This window comes from Simochromis diagramma, unplaced genomic scaffold (genome assembly GCF_900408965.1).
Source record: "Simochromis diagramma unplaced genomic scaffold, fSimDia1.1 OVJJ01000321.1, whole genome shotgun sequence".
Taxonomy (NCBI): Eukaryota; Metazoa; Chordata; class Actinopteri; order Cichliformes; family Cichlidae; genus Simochromis; species Simochromis diagramma.
Window position 1 is genome coordinate 9,636,835 of NW_024386772.1, and position 14,717 is coordinate 9,651,551.

Genomic DNA, 14,717 nt, shown 5'->3' on the forward strand with positions numbered 1-14,717 from the left:
TTGTAAAAACATCAGCACTAATCACTGACCTCAGAAAAACCAGCCCCACTCAACAACACATCCCCCAATTTCAGGGTGGTAAATGTTAATGATTATCGGCAGAGGAAAGGGTGACTCACAAGTTTAAACCGCCGCAGCAGATTCAGCACAGCTGGTGCTAATGAACTAAATAGGTAGTACTAATTAAAGCTCAGGTGGGGCGTCTGTGTACCCACTATTGACTGCAGATACCTTAAAACTGTGCAATACAAACACCAGAATCTTAAAAATAAAACAATTTTGCCTCCTTTGTTGTCTCATTAGAAGTCTTTTTTTTTCCCATAATAAGCAATTTAAAGAAAAAATGTATATCCTAAAATAACATTTAGCTATTACATCTTTTCATTGGAGCCATCTCTCTAAAATAAAGGCATATTCTATTATACACTTACTGAATTTCATCACTTATTCTTTCTTTAATTCTTTTTATGTTTATTGTCCTGGAGAAAACTATCATACTCATAGATATTCTATTATTTTTGTGCAGCTGTGTATATCTATCCAGAAACAGAAATTGTAACAAAACATAATGAACTAAATAGTGGTTCATTTTTTAATGAATTATTCTAATCTTGCCAGCTTTGTCTTTCCATCTCCTTTTAGTCCCACAGAAAGGGGATGGTATTTGTTGTTCCGCGGGAAAATGCAAAAGTAATAAGTCAAAAGGAATGCTGGGATCAAGAAAAAGCAGTTTCATTTGTATGAGCTGGGCAATAACTTCTATAATCTCACACATAATAATGCTAATAAGACCATTTTCCTCCACTTATCCAACTCGGGGCTAGAGTGGGGCTGAAGCCTATCCCAGCTGTCATAGGACGAGATGAGGGTTACACGCTGGACATGCTAGACAGCCTGAAATTTGCACTCACACCTACAGCCAATTTAAAATCACCAAATAATATAACTCAGATAATTGCATGTCTTTGCACTGGGATTCAAACCTTCTTGCTGTGAGGTGACAGTGATAACCACTGCACCACTGTAATGCCCAATTTCCTCATCATGGATGAGGAAAAATGTATATCATGTAAATGTGTAAAGTGTAAATTTACACACTATTTGCAAAGGCTACGGATCCTATGGTCTAATATCGTTCTTGTAAATAATTGTTTCCTATTACTAAATACATACATGTTTGAATTTCAAAGAGATTAAACTGTTTTTGATAAAGTGAAAAAATTAAAGAAACATATTTAAAGGTTTTTAGATGAAGTGAGAAATAGTGTTTAATATTGAAAAAGATTATGGGTAGTCAAAAAGATAATGATGTAAGATCTCAGAGAAGTGATGAGTCAGAAGCAACCTGAAAGCAGCAGTGGACCTAATGGACATGAGATGAATGATGTATGTGCTGAGATTGCTGTGCAGTATTCACCATTGAGCCAACATGCCCACTCTCTCCTTTCTCCCCTGGTGGTCCTGGCATTCCCTACAAAGAAGTATAGTGATAGGCATGAGAAGGGAAAGAAAATACTCTATTATAATTATGGAGACATAGTCACTCTTGAAATTCAGTGCTTTTTTTTTTTTTACCTGTAGTCCAGAAGGACCAGATCCTCCCTTAAAGCCTCTAGGTCCTTCATCTCCTTTTGCCCCATTCATGCCCTGCTGCCCACGAGGACCTGGTTCACCATCTGCACCCTAAAACAAACACAGACACAGACAAGTCCGCATTGCACAATTGCACAGTTCAAGCCAACCTTTATGGGTTTTTTTTATTGTTTTTAAATTGTGGCACATACCGGCAGTCCTGGCTGACCCACAGGTCCTTGAATTCCAACAGGTCCTGGGGGTCCCTATAAAGGAGCGGACTGATAGTTCAATACATATTTACTGATGGAAGAACACGATTAAAGGCTCAGGCTTTCTAAATTATGACAAATCATTCATAACCCTTTATCCCCCACCTCCTGGTGATTCACAGTCATGCTTATACTTAAAAACGCATACTCACAGCTTCCCCTTTGTCTCCTTTGCTACCCTTCTGGCCTGGTACTCCTGTTTCTCCCTATCAAGGTAAGTGCAAACACATGAAAAACTAAGTCCAAAAATCAGCAAGAACAAAGGTTGCAAATGTTAACTGTTCACTACACCTTGTCTCCATCCTCCCCTGGAGGCCCAGGAGGTCCTGCAGCCCCTGGCAGCCCTCTTGGTCCCAGTTCTCCATCTCGCCCAGCTGGCCCTGGAGGTCCTTTCTCTCCCTAGCAAACAGATAGCAAAACAGCATATATCTATATTATATATTATAACTGTTATTCTCATTAAGCAACACAACACATTGATTAATGTGTCACACCAGGAAAAAAAAAACACTTTCGGGAAAGCAGACATGATCACACTTATATATCCTCTCACTGTCTTCTTTACCTTTCTCCTGCTCTCTGGCTCATAATATCACATTCCAAAGTGAGAGCACACGTTGCTTATTACCCAGTGGTGGGAGGTGATTGTACCATACGTGTTAGTGGACATTCTTGCGTAAGAAACAAAATTAGCAATGTTCCAAATCTTACTGGCTCGCCTTTCTCTCCCATCGGCCCAGCAGGACCAATGCCGCCAGGGCGTCCTGGCTGGCCAATAGCGCCAGCCGGCCCAGCGGGACCCCTCTCTCCAGTGGAACCCTGGAAATAAGAAGAGATAGCGAGGTGAGAGAACTATATCACATGATTCACTATTTGATTTAACGCAACGGTCACGATCACTGGTCACCATGGAAACAGCCTCCTGCTTCATATGTCCTAGCATTCTATAAAACATAGCAGCAGAAAATGGAGCAGGGAATAGGATGGGAAAGCAATTTCAACAAATTAGACGTACAATAGGTCCAGCGACACCAGGTAGGCCTTCTCCCCCCTTCAAACCTGCAGGACCCTGGAGACACAGAAACAAACAGCCTTCACAATCCTGGGACAACAAATCTTTTTACACCTTTAATTTGCAAAATTCTTAACTTGGGATCTAAAGGCAATCACATGAATTAGAGTACCTATAGTAAATGTAAGTACTCTAATTCAGTGCAAAAACCAGACTCATCAATTGCTGTTAGCAGTCAGCACAGTATAGATATTAGGTATATGAAAATTTTTGTTACTGTTTGGCCAGGCGTCCCTCTGCTCCCTCTGAAGCCTTTAAGCCCAACAGGGCCACTCTTCCCAGGGGCACCTGATGGACCTGGGTCTCCCTAGAAAGAGCAAATAATTGGCCTTCATATACCAACCAGACAGTCACACCAAGGAAGAACATTTATCACTTATAGGCCATCATACACTCGAAACTGTCTGGTTTCATGTGTTGTTTATTAGAAAATTAGAGGACAGGATGAGATCCAAGAGATATTCTGGCAGTGCTGAGAGAGTCTTTGGGCTTTATCTAATATAACAGTGATAAGGCAATACTGGTAGGTGATTATGAGCCAAACATCATGATGAAAAGTACTCACCTTGGCACCCTCTTTTCCGGCAGTTCCTGGTAAACCATGCTCACCTGGTGGCCCTGGTGCACCTGGATGACCTCTATCTCCTGTTGGTCCTGTCTCACCAGATTTGCCCTAAAAGCAACCATAGCATACAGCACATAGCAGATGGTAGGTAGTTATTGTAGATGTCATTTGTAAAAAAACAACCAGTTTATTAAAAATTGAATTAAAAATTGTTGATTTTCTTACCTGTGGTCCAACCACACCCGGGGGGCCTGGGGGCCCATTCTTTCCTTGGAAGCCCTACAGAAAAAGAAGTGATAGTTGTGACCCTCTGTCACAATTGAGGGGAGCTGATCCTTTTATATGATGATTGATTATCAAAAGGCATTGTGTTTTTATCAGTTGTTTACAGTAGATCAAAAGTGACTCACTGGTTCTCCCCTCTGACCTGGATGGCCTGGTATTCCATCCTTTCCAGGTGGACCCTGCAAAAGAAGAATTTTCTGATATGACTATAATAAACAAATCATCAAAGGTCAATATAAATATTGGGTAAAGTAAACCAAAGGACAAACACATTGTAGCCCACTCACATTAGGCCCTTTAGGTCCTGGTTCACCGTGTCTTCCCTGTGGTCCTCGAGGACCCTAACAGATAAGGCAGGTTATCAAAACGTAGCTATGATGCCAAGATTTCACACACAAAAAAAAAAAGGTGCTAAATGTATCATATTTATTATGAAGTAGTTAAAAACATTACCTGTTCTCCAGGGGACCCTGGAGGACCATCTTGTCCAGCAGCACCCTAACAAATTAAAAAGGCAAAAGGCAAATGAATGTATAGCTAGAAATCAGACACTCAAACATTTTTAGTTTTCGGACTGCCAACAAATTTTTAGCTTTCCCAAATTGCTCTTTGAGGGTGAGAGTATAAATTGAAGTATCCCCTTCTAGACAGTAGCGTGCCAGATGGCCTGCCATCAAGAATTGCAAAGCAACAACCAGTTTGCACTTTGTCAAAGCATTAATCCATACTTTATGAGTTAGCCAGGTGGGTGTAAATGTGTGCATGGACATAATCTTTGTTTATGACACTACATGTACCTTTTCTCCAGGCTTTCCAGTTGGTCCCTTTCCTCCTCTTCCCCCGTGGGCTCCCTATTGGAAAACAAACAGCAGGCTTATTAGCACATTGATGAATTATCAGGAGGTGGAACACAAATATGTTGTAATATGAAAACATTGTAGTGATGTAACCGTGTGAGTCACAAGTTATCACATTGATATACCATATATAATTAGACTGAGTATACTTGGGTTTCTATATTAAAATAAAATGGTGTGTAGGCAGGGCACCTAAAGCTGTACTCACAGTAGGACCTCTTTGCCCACCGGTGCCTTGCTGACCAGCTGGGCCCTGCATTGTAAAGGGTAACAAGTATTCATCAGTCAGTTACTTCAATACATATCCCCTACATAATAAATGTAAATGCATATCGTGTGAAAGTCAGAATGTAATGTGTATTAAAATGTTCATATAGCTCTCACCCTTCGTCCTTTCTCTCCTGGGACCCCGGCCACACCAGGGAAGCCAAGTGATCCCTGGAGACACAAGTAGAGGTTAATCAGCCTCAGCCCTCCATTTATCAGACATCACCCCTAATGTCTCATTAACTTATAATTAACTACTGTATCAAATTAAAGCAAATCTAATCCATGAGCTCAACACAGCCTTAAACACACCATTCATCAACATGTAATGAATTGATGTCACTAATGAACTATAAATAAAATAGCCTTTTTTAATATGCTATTCATCATCCTTTATTTTTAATCAGACAGGAAACAGTCCAGCCAGTGACACACATCTTTCTTCTTAAAGCTCTGATAAAGGACCAGGGGATACATTAACTGATCATAATAGCCCATCAACACTAAATCACCTTAGGACCTTGTCTTCCTGGGTATCCTGGCAAACCGGGCACTCCAAGGTTACCCTGGAGAGAGAAAAGACAAAAAATAGAGAAGGAAGAAATAAGGCAAGTATTAAATAGAAAAACCCATAACCAGTCAAGATATTTATAATGTACTGCACATTATTATTGTGCCAAACCAGCAAGCAATGTCTGTATTACTGCATAAAGTGACGACATAAAGATTAATAGCTAATACATGCACACCGGTGCAGTGGCAATTTCGCCTCAGGACTGGGGTATAATGCGTCGTAATAAATGTAAGGCCATTAAAATCCATATGTTCAGTATTTTTGTGAAATTTTAAACTGTGATTTTATAGGAAAGCTTTGTCATTAAATAACTGAAAACTAAGCAAAACTAATACATAACTTCGCTGCTCAGTTAGATACAAGTTTTCTTCTTTGGCAGTCTATCTTGAAGAAAAATGTTTGTATTTTGTTTTTTTTTTAATAGCTCCACCTTCTCGCCAGATATCCCTGAAGCACCAGTATCTCCTAAGAGTCCAGCTTGACCCTTTGATCCCTCTGGTCCATCTTCTCCACGAGGACCAGGAGCTCCATTATCACCCTGAGGTCATGAATGAGAGCAGAAAGCAAGTAAGAAAAATGTATCTTAGTCAAAAGACAATAACTAAGAGAAAACAACATAGAGGCTTGTTATTAGATGTCACTCTCACCTTGTCTCCCTTGACACCCATGTCACCCTTGAACCCAGGGAAGCCATCTTCTCCCTGTCATTCATTGTGAAGTGGTAATAACTGGACTTTAAACACCATCATAACGATAAAATTTGTCAAGTGTCCTTATAGTTGCAATCCATTGTTTGGGCATCAGCAGAAAAAGAGAAGTTCACAATCTATGTCACTCACTTTCTCTCCTTTGCTCCCCTTTAGACCTCGAACTCCATCTGCTCCCTTTGAAAAACAAAAACATCCAGTTTAAGAAAAATAAGAAACCAACATTCAAGAAAAAAAAACTCTGGACTTTATATATTATGCAACTCACCTGTATTATCAGAAATGAATCAACTTAAAATAAAACAACTGTAAATCTCTATTGATTTTCTCTTTACATAAAATTGATCCATTTTCCAGCAGTTATTGGCATTACATTCATTTCATGGTAAAAAATCCAACAAGGGCTTCCCCTGGAGGATTTAACAAACCCAAACCCAAGCAGAAAGCCTTTCTACGACAACTCCATATTTTATTCCACTCTTTCAAAAGCATAGTCAGTCAAAATGGACTACTTTACTACTGTATGTAACATTTGTTCTATCCATCAAATGCTTCTCATTTGTCTATTGGCAGTCCCCTTGAGAACTGAGGTGCTCTCCCTCCATGTGTCACCTGTCAGTCATAGACTCACGTAGCTTGTCCATCATTGTCTCACCTTTACTCCCCGAATCCCTGGGTAACCAACTGGTCCCTGAGCCCCTGGTAAACCCTACATGAAAATATAACATTATTATAGTACTCTTTTTAAAATAAGAAGTAGCCAGCAAAGAGGCAATTCTCTTATTAGATATGGATAAACAATGCACTCAGTGACTTTTTCTCTTGTCAGACAAAAAGGAAACAAGACAAGCGGATGAATCTGAGTGCATGCTGCTTACACTAATGGACTTAGGCTTTTTTATAATAAAGATGGCATTGTTGGGACACAATGATCATAATGATAAGCCTTAATGTTAATACACAGATGTAGATTTGGAAAAAAAAATATGACATTGGCATTTTGATATCTTGATCCATTACTGCAATAGACAAGCTTCAGACATGCAGATACCCACTTGGATGCCTTTTTCTCCTGGGTGGCCCTCTCTTCCTGGGTGACCCTAAGCAGGAACAAAAGTACCCGTTTGACTTATCAGTAAAATACATGATTATTATATCACCTCAACATAGGAATTTCTGTTTGAAAAGTGAAAAACAGGAAGCTGCATCAGGGCTGAGAGTGAAGCACCATTATATCTCACCAATTATGGCAAAAAAGTAATACAAGAACCATTATGTATAAAAATGTGTTTGACTTCCGTCTAAAATTAATCCTTGTAAATGAGAAAAGCTTCACTGTAAAATGACTTTTATTCAAAATGCCTTGCCTTGGATCCTTGGATCCATTTCAGAAAATGCCTCCTATGTCCCCCTACCGGCAAACCACAGAAAGTGTAGGTTAGCCAATTTAATCCTTGCCTACTTTTCTGCATTGTGTGTGTGTGTGTCTACATACAAACAGCTGCATGCATACACAGTTTGCTTAATTGGCAAGGCAAGGCAAGTTTATTTATATAGCACAATTCAACAACAAGGTGATTCAAAGTGCTTTACAGAGAAATTAAAAAATAAAAACATATAAAAAGGATGATTTAAAATGGGAAAAAAAGAAGTTTTAGAATTTAAACTTAAAAATGAAACAGATGCAGTGGGTAAACAACTCTCTCTGTTTCATAAGCTAGTATCTTTGTCTAGATACTATTAAAAATTAATAAATAGGCTTATTTATTACAATCTGTACATAAATGCTATGTTTAAACTGATTGCAGTACATCAGCTGATGGTGACTGGTGCATCATCAGTAGAAAACTCTGATACTGAATATAAGATGTGCACAGACACAGGTTTGCGTGTTACTTACGGGAGGTCCGTCAATGCCTGGCAGTCCCAGCATGCCTTGTTTCCCCTGGGGACCCTGTATGGGACATAAAGAGGTATTAATACTAGAGTCAAGCTTCAGATGCATAACACCTCAACTCATCACTGAGTGAACAAAATTTCCACTTTGCTGCTACATATTGTATTTGTGACCAAGTCTTTATTATTTCTTTTATCAGTCTGGCTTTATGATGTGCAGCACCCAAGACTGTCCCAGGTGTCTGTTATGCCTGTGTGTGTTTCTTGTGTATTGATTTCTTGTCTAGCTCCACATTGCCTGAATGGGAGCCAGAAGTGGCTTGGTCATGTTCAGCCTGTCTCCTTTGAGTGTGTGATGACAGGGTTCATAAGGGCACAGCTTTAATTTTAAAATTAAGTGAGAGACATGCTACCTACCTTCTCTCCTGGCAATCCAATGGGACCCTGAGGACCAGGCAAGCCCTACACCAAAACAAAGCATCAATCAAGTTAAGTGTTGCGTTTAGGAGATGGCTGGGAGCCTAGATTTGCATGACTCTGTGTGTTTTAATATGGTGCATTTATGTAAGAGCCGTGAATAATAATATGATCTATCTGAAAATATGACAAACACTTCTTTACATGACTGTAATGTCATTGACAGCATTTTAAAATGACACTTTGTTGCTGTCGGGTACAAAATGTTGTTTCTACTGAAACAGTCCTTTCGTTAACTAACAAAACAGCCTCTTATATTGAATCCTTTATTGAGTCATGCAAATGTATGATTAATTTTTATATGCCCAAAAGGCCAAAGATACTTTTTAAACCTAGAGAAGAGCAAGTAAACCGTGAGATGGAGTAACGATGCAAAGAAACAAGTCTTCATGCACAGAAAATGCATTCTCGATGCCAACTGTGTAATACTGAGGTGATTTACTCTCAAAGTAACTTTTCTGATGATGAAATACCTGCACTCCAGGATTCCCCTGTTGACCTGGGGGCCCCATCTCTCCAATTGGACCCTAAGAACAAGAAACCCTGGTGATCATACAGTCTGTCCTCACTTGATCTTGGTCCAATGGTTGTATGCTGACATCACATGATTGGTTAATATTTCCATTAGCAGTTAAACCTAAGTTGCTATGATTTTTCTAGTGTAAATAAAGCCAGTAATCATTGGTACATAATAGTAGGTTTGAGAAGATGTGACTGACCGGGTTGCCCTTTGACCCTGGTACTCCATCAGTTCCTTGAATTCCCTGACAAAAAATGCATGTCAATAAATGTTAGAAAACAGCAAATTTAATGTCAAAGTTTGATCAAAATATGGAGATAGTTCGACAGTTTTCTTGTCCATCTTAGAAGCATATCGATGATTCATGCACTAGAGAGGCCTTTATAGAGTTGAAGCAGCTGAATAGCTTTGATCCTGTAATTCAGTCGATGTTGACTTACCGGTTGCCCAGGTGGGCCAGGTGGCCCCCTTGGCCCAACAAGACCTCGAGGACCCTGGAGACAAAACACAGCAAATAGTCAGCAGCTAGCCTGCATTCATGATGAGACTGAATGAGAGTGGAATACTAAATCATGAATAAAAACTAAGGAGAGGGAGAAAAACAAGGAGAGACATAATACACTTTGGTGTGTGTGTGTGTGCATGCATCTGCTTTGTATGTGCTAGCCACGGAGACTGTGCTAGCCTGTTAGCATGAGTGTGTTTGTGTGCTCTGTTTTTGTCAGCCTCCCTCTTTGTAGGCTGGCCAAGCCACCTGTTCCAAAGCCACATCTGTGATCTCCTGGGAAGTGATTGATATGGAAATATAATCATTCGGGCCAGGATTTTATCTCTTCTCTCTCCTACTCTCTCTTTCCACTTTCCTCACTCCATCTCTCTTATCTCATTCACCACCAAACAAATTTCTGTCTTGTGTTTGTCTCTTACTGTGTCACTTTTTCTATCTTCCTCGCTCTCATCAACAGTTAAATCCTCTCCTCTCCTACGACTTTGTAGTTGAGCACAGTTTTCCCAACATGTCTTACTGCGCTCGGTTTCTTCCTGCACTCAGTGATCCATTTGGAGGGACAGAACCCTGCTGAGCCCTAACCTCATCTACGGGGAGAAAGACAGTGTGACTCATAACCAATTAACCAATGTTCACTGCAGATGCACAAAAACGACAGCCTCTTCAGTGGTGCTGTTAAAATCTTTCAGGGATCCTATAGTAATCTCTAGGTATAATCTCTATGACAGAACTAGAATGCTATACATTTGTATTTGAGATGCCTTTTTTTCAGTGACCTTTTCCTTTATAATGCAAAGGTGAACCCTGTGACAGTGTTACTTTAATAAGGTGTGACTGTCCTAGTGTTTTTAACTAGGCGCTGTGTATTGCAAAATATTGTTCAGTGTTTCTGTACATGAGAAATACAAGTAGCACAGTTTATACTTGTGTAAGTTCTGCTGTATGCTTTGGGCAGAAACTTCAGTCAGCTGCTAAATAAAGTAATCACCGGCAATCCCCTCTGGGTTTGCTGGAGAAATCGGTTTCTGTTTTACTAGTTTTTTATTTTATTTCTGTATTAAAGAGCGTTTAAAGCACAGACTAATGCATAGATTAATGCATCCTTTGAATCAAGAATTTATCCCGTCGAGGAACACTACAAAATAAATATTTTCATTAGAGACATGCTGTGATGTGTAACTACATAATTAAACAACATCACATTTAATTTTTCTGTATGTGGATACTCACAGGTTCGCCTGGTTGCCCTCGTGGCCCAACAGGTCCATTAGATCCCTAAAATAAAAGGAAGGACACACATTCGACACAGATTTTGTGTGCCTTTCTTACTCAACCTTAGGCAGGGATACATTTATATCCCCAGAGACATAATCTGTGGAAATAGCTCATTAAAGAAATTCACTGCCTGACAGATAAGGTTCAACTATCTTTGAGCAAAGACTAATAGACCGCCCTCTCAAACCTTACCCGCCAGCTTGCATAAATTGATACTATCCTGACAGAGCTTCTATCTTTCATATTTTCAATTCTATTGCAGGGTTGTATTAGCTAGCTTTTTAATGTATTTTGCAAATGTAGTTACCAAATGAACTCAGGCTAGCCAAGCGGAAATAAGAAAAGCAGGAAGTTATAATATAGACCTTTCATCTACTGTGAAGTCTGCTTCGACATGTCGTGGTTAACTGAATAAATGGTTTTATTTAATGCTCTGTGAAGACCTTCCCTTTAACTTTCCATAACAGAAAAATTAGAAAAACTATTTTCAGCGTGAAATTAAATTTTGAGAGGCATTGCACACTTACCCTCTCTCCTGGTTCCCCGACAGGCCCCTGAGGACCAGGCTTTCCTCTGTCCCCCTACAAGAAAAAAGCATTAGCGACAAGCCTCAAGATGTTTAGGTATGTTCTGTTTATAACGAATGCTTTTTTTAGTGCACCCTGTCATCACAGAAGTCACAACAACCATTACGGTCACATAATGGAAATAAACATCTGCTATACGATGTGTAAGGTATTCATGCATGCTATGTTATCATGTTGGTGTCTGAATGACTAAGTGCTTGAAGTACAGTGACTGTATCAAGTAGCCAAACGTAACTCACTCTGTGCCCCTTGTTTCCTGGGAGACCTGGGAGGCCGTCAAAACCCCTGTCGCCCTGCAAAGTAATAGAGAACCAAGTGCATTAAACCCTGAAACACACACATATGGTAATGTGTAAACATTAGCAGAATTGTAGTGAAAGTCTCCCCTGGCAGAGCCTCCCATCTGCTCAGACTGTGCATCGGGAAGAGAAAGTGTGAAGATTAGCTGTAGGTCTGCTAAAATGCTGCTTTGACTGATAAAGACTCTGCTGTTCTGTCAGACACATCAGGGAAGACTGAGTTATTTACTAAGCGCTTCCTGCAGCTCTTATATATTGAGTTGCCTTGTTGTCAGTAACGTATAATAAGCTGGGGGACACTCGACACCTAAAGGCTTACTCTTGCAAGTGGAGATAGTTTGTTATTGTTTAAGACCTCGCCACCTAAACATGTGTGTTACTGTGTTCATGGAAACAGGACAATGAATTCAAGTAAAGTTAACAGGAACAACAATAATATCGTCCTACAACTTACAATGCAGCATTCACACAAACACACAATCTAAACGAGATTGTAGAAGAGCCAAATGTGTGTGTACTGGGTGTAGCTCATTTGAAGGGCAGTTCAGTATATTTACAAAAAAACTCACCTTTGTGCCAGTTTCACCTGGAGCGCCACGACCACCGTCCGCTCCAGCACGACCCTATGAGATACAACATCCAGATCTGATTCACCGTAGGCCACTCTACGCTACAATATACTTTTTACACAAGCTGTAGACATAAATGTTTTCAGCACTTAAATGTCCAATATTTAAGATATCTCACCCTCTTGCCTGGCCTCCCATTAATTCCAGGGGAGCCTGGCAACCCGCGTGGTCCCTTCATGACAAATGAAGAGAGCAAGACAAATAGGAAAAGGTGTTAAAAGGAAGGCAAGAGGACAAATGGAAATCAATACCATGACAAAAAAGATAAAGAGGCTATAATCCAAGGTAGGCGTGAGGTAAAAATTATGTCTAGTCTTACAGCAGAGCCACTTTCTCCACGTTCTCCTTTGAGCCCAGAGGAACCTGGATCACCCTGGGAAATAAAAGGTCAAGCATGACATGACAAAGAGGGGAAACTCAACTTTTTCAAATGTATATACACGTATACAAACATACTCCTCAAATATAGACCCAAACCAAAAAATTAAGAATGAACTGAAAATAAATCATCTAAAAATTGTCTCATTTTTCCATCTCTTGGGTTTTTTTTGGTTGTTTTTTGGGTTGGTTTTTTTTGGAAATACAGACAAATTTCTCAATTTAAATATACCGAGCAAGCGTAATGATGAGGTTAGGGTGGGAAAGAGTGACATGAGATTGAGCTTGGTCAGATAGAGTTTAAAGCTGGGGGTAGAGGACGTAGGAGCCCTTGAGATATGATGCAAATTTGATAAAGGTCAGAGAGAGAGATTCATACCAATGGGCCCGGTCGCCCTGTAAGACCAAGCGGGCCTGGAGGCCCCCTGAGTGACATCTGAAAGAAAAACAACATTATGCTTTATGTAAGCTAAATAATGTACCTACTGACTTGCTACATGCTAAAAAATATTCTGATGGAGAACTAAATCTCAGTATGCAGTAATGTTGTATTGTGAATTTGCTTCTTTGAACTATACCTTGGCCTGTTGCAATATAGCTTGTGCTTGGGCCTGCTGGGGGGACACCACTGGCCCCTTCTGGGAATCACCTCCAAACTGAAACTGGAGGCAATGACAAGCAGAAGTCACTACTCACTGCAGATTTCCCAAGCATAAAGCTAGTTCAGTCACACAGCCCCCCCTTGTGGTCTTACTACTACACCACATGTGGAAAAAGTGTACTCTTTGTGGGTTTGTGTGGGCATGTTTCAGTGTGTTTAAGGTCTTACTGGTAGCATTAACAGTGTTCCTGGAGGGCCTGGAATCCCATCAGCCCCGGAAAGACCAGGCCGTCCTGGGGGACCCTGAAAAGTGAAGACAGGAAAGGGAATAAAAATAGCTTGGCAGTGAGTGAGTGAGTAAGATTGAGAGAGTAGAGATTGAGAGAATTTTAAGAGGATGGGTTTTGTTTTTAAGATTAGGGGTTAAAATGTCACAAGATCCAGTTGCGACTTAGCTTGTGAAATGAATGCAAGTCAAGAAGATGTCCTGTGAAATCATGAAAGTTCTATGGTGTGTGCAGCATATCACTGGGAGAAAGTAAGAGAAACACTTGGAAGCTAGATGAAGAGGAAAACAATCCAATCTTTGAAAAAATAAATGTTGCTTTGTTTCTACAGCTTGTCTCACAAACGCACACATGCACATCCACACACAAGACTTTATATTCTGTATACACATTGTGTGAGTTGTTTTATATTTTCTGACTACTGAATGAATATTTTAATAAATCAATGATATTTTTCCAAATATTGCCTTTAGTCTTGAATTTTTAAACCATTTCCAACAGTGACACATAATTAGAAATATTTACAATTGTGTGATCTCAAGGGTAAATAACTTTGCTTATAACAACACGCTCAGAATAGCCAATAAAATAAGTGTTAATGATTTGCTGAAGTATATGTCGACAAAGTGGACTTGAGTAGGTGTTATATAGTGCATTAAAGATAATGTTCGTGTAAGTCTATGTCAAAGCATGGCAAAACGCTGGAGCATAAACATCAGTAGAGTATCACTATAATGCTTTTCACATCTTCATTTGTAATACTTAGAATAAAAGTTAAGCTATCCAAAAGCATTATATGTGATAAGTAAAGATCTGATAAGTAATCTGTGAAGAAGAAGGGTTGTTTCATTTACATTAGGCTATTAAAATAATCCAGTAAATATTCTATCTCTACAAAAGTGTCAAATTGTCCTGTGATAGGAATAAATGTAATACTAAATAACTGTTCAGATGCAGTTCCTCAAAAGATCAAGCCAAGGTGAACACTAAGGTGGAGGAATGTTGTTAGTGCTGCTTGTCAGTTTGCCTTTGTGTCATTAAGATTCAGGTGCGACTCTATCTCTAAAACTGCAAGATAATTTTCCTTCG

At 39.7% G+C, this 14,717-nt stretch overlaps 1 protein-coding gene across 2 annotated transcripts in view; it reads right to left on the bottom strand.

Annotated features, from left to right (window-relative positions):
- The window catches only part of col5a3a (collagen, type V, alpha 3a), a 44,460-nt gene that overhangs the window by 10,808 nt on the left and 18,935 nt on the right, over nt 1–14,717 (bottom strand). For both annotated transcript variants that reach the window (XM_040047919.1, XM_040047911.1), the window contains 36 exons: nt 13,570–13,644; nt 13,319–13,402; nt 13,120–13,176; nt 12,682–12,735; nt 12,481–12,534; nt 12,303–12,356; nt 11,674–11,727; nt 11,375–11,428; nt 10,803–10,847; nt 9,505–9,558; nt 9,264–9,308; nt 9,018–9,071; nt 8,485–8,529; nt 8,072–8,125; nt 7,227–7,271; nt 6,827–6,880; nt 6,304–6,348; nt 6,112–6,165; nt 5,895–6,002; nt 5,403–5,456; nt 5,008–5,061; nt 4,832–4,876; nt 4,564–4,617; nt 4,220–4,264; nt 4,054–4,107; nt 3,892–3,945; nt 3,707–3,760; nt 3,482–3,589; nt 3,134–3,223; nt 2,860–2,913; nt 2,556–2,663; nt 2,136–2,243; nt 1,997–2,050; nt 1,785–1,838; nt 1,576–1,683; nt 1,418–1,471 (listed from right to left, as the gene is read on the bottom strand). In XM_040047919.1, coding sequence (XP_039903853.1) covers nt 1,418–1,471; nt 1,576–1,683; nt 1,785–1,838; nt 1,997–2,050; nt 2,136–2,243; nt 2,556–2,663; nt 2,860–2,913; nt 3,134–3,223; nt 3,482–3,589; nt 3,707–3,760; nt 3,892–3,945; nt 4,054–4,107; nt 4,220–4,264; nt 4,564–4,617; nt 4,832–4,876; nt 5,008–5,061; nt 5,403–5,456; nt 5,895–6,002; nt 6,112–6,165; nt 6,304–6,348; nt 6,827–6,880; nt 7,227–7,271; nt 8,072–8,125; nt 8,485–8,529; nt 9,018–9,071; nt 9,264–9,308; nt 9,505–9,558; nt 10,803–10,847; nt 11,375–11,428; nt 11,674–11,727; nt 12,303–12,356; nt 12,481–12,534; nt 12,682–12,735; nt 13,120–13,176; nt 13,319–13,402; nt 13,570–13,644 — 2,241 coding nt within the window. The remainder of the gene's footprint in view (nt 1–1,417; nt 1,472–1,575; nt 1,684–1,784; nt 1,839–1,996; nt 2,051–2,135; nt 2,244–2,555; nt 2,664–2,859; nt 2,914–3,133; nt 3,224–3,481; nt 3,590–3,706; nt 3,761–3,891; nt 3,946–4,053; nt 4,108–4,219; nt 4,265–4,563; nt 4,618–4,831; nt 4,877–5,007; nt 5,062–5,402; nt 5,457–5,894; nt 6,003–6,111; nt 6,166–6,303; nt 6,349–6,826; nt 6,881–7,226; nt 7,272–8,071; nt 8,126–8,484; nt 8,530–9,017; nt 9,072–9,263; nt 9,309–9,504; nt 9,559–10,802; nt 10,848–11,374; nt 11,429–11,673; nt 11,728–12,302; nt 12,357–12,480; nt 12,535–12,681; nt 12,736–13,119; nt 13,177–13,318; nt 13,403–13,569; nt 13,645–14,717) is intronic.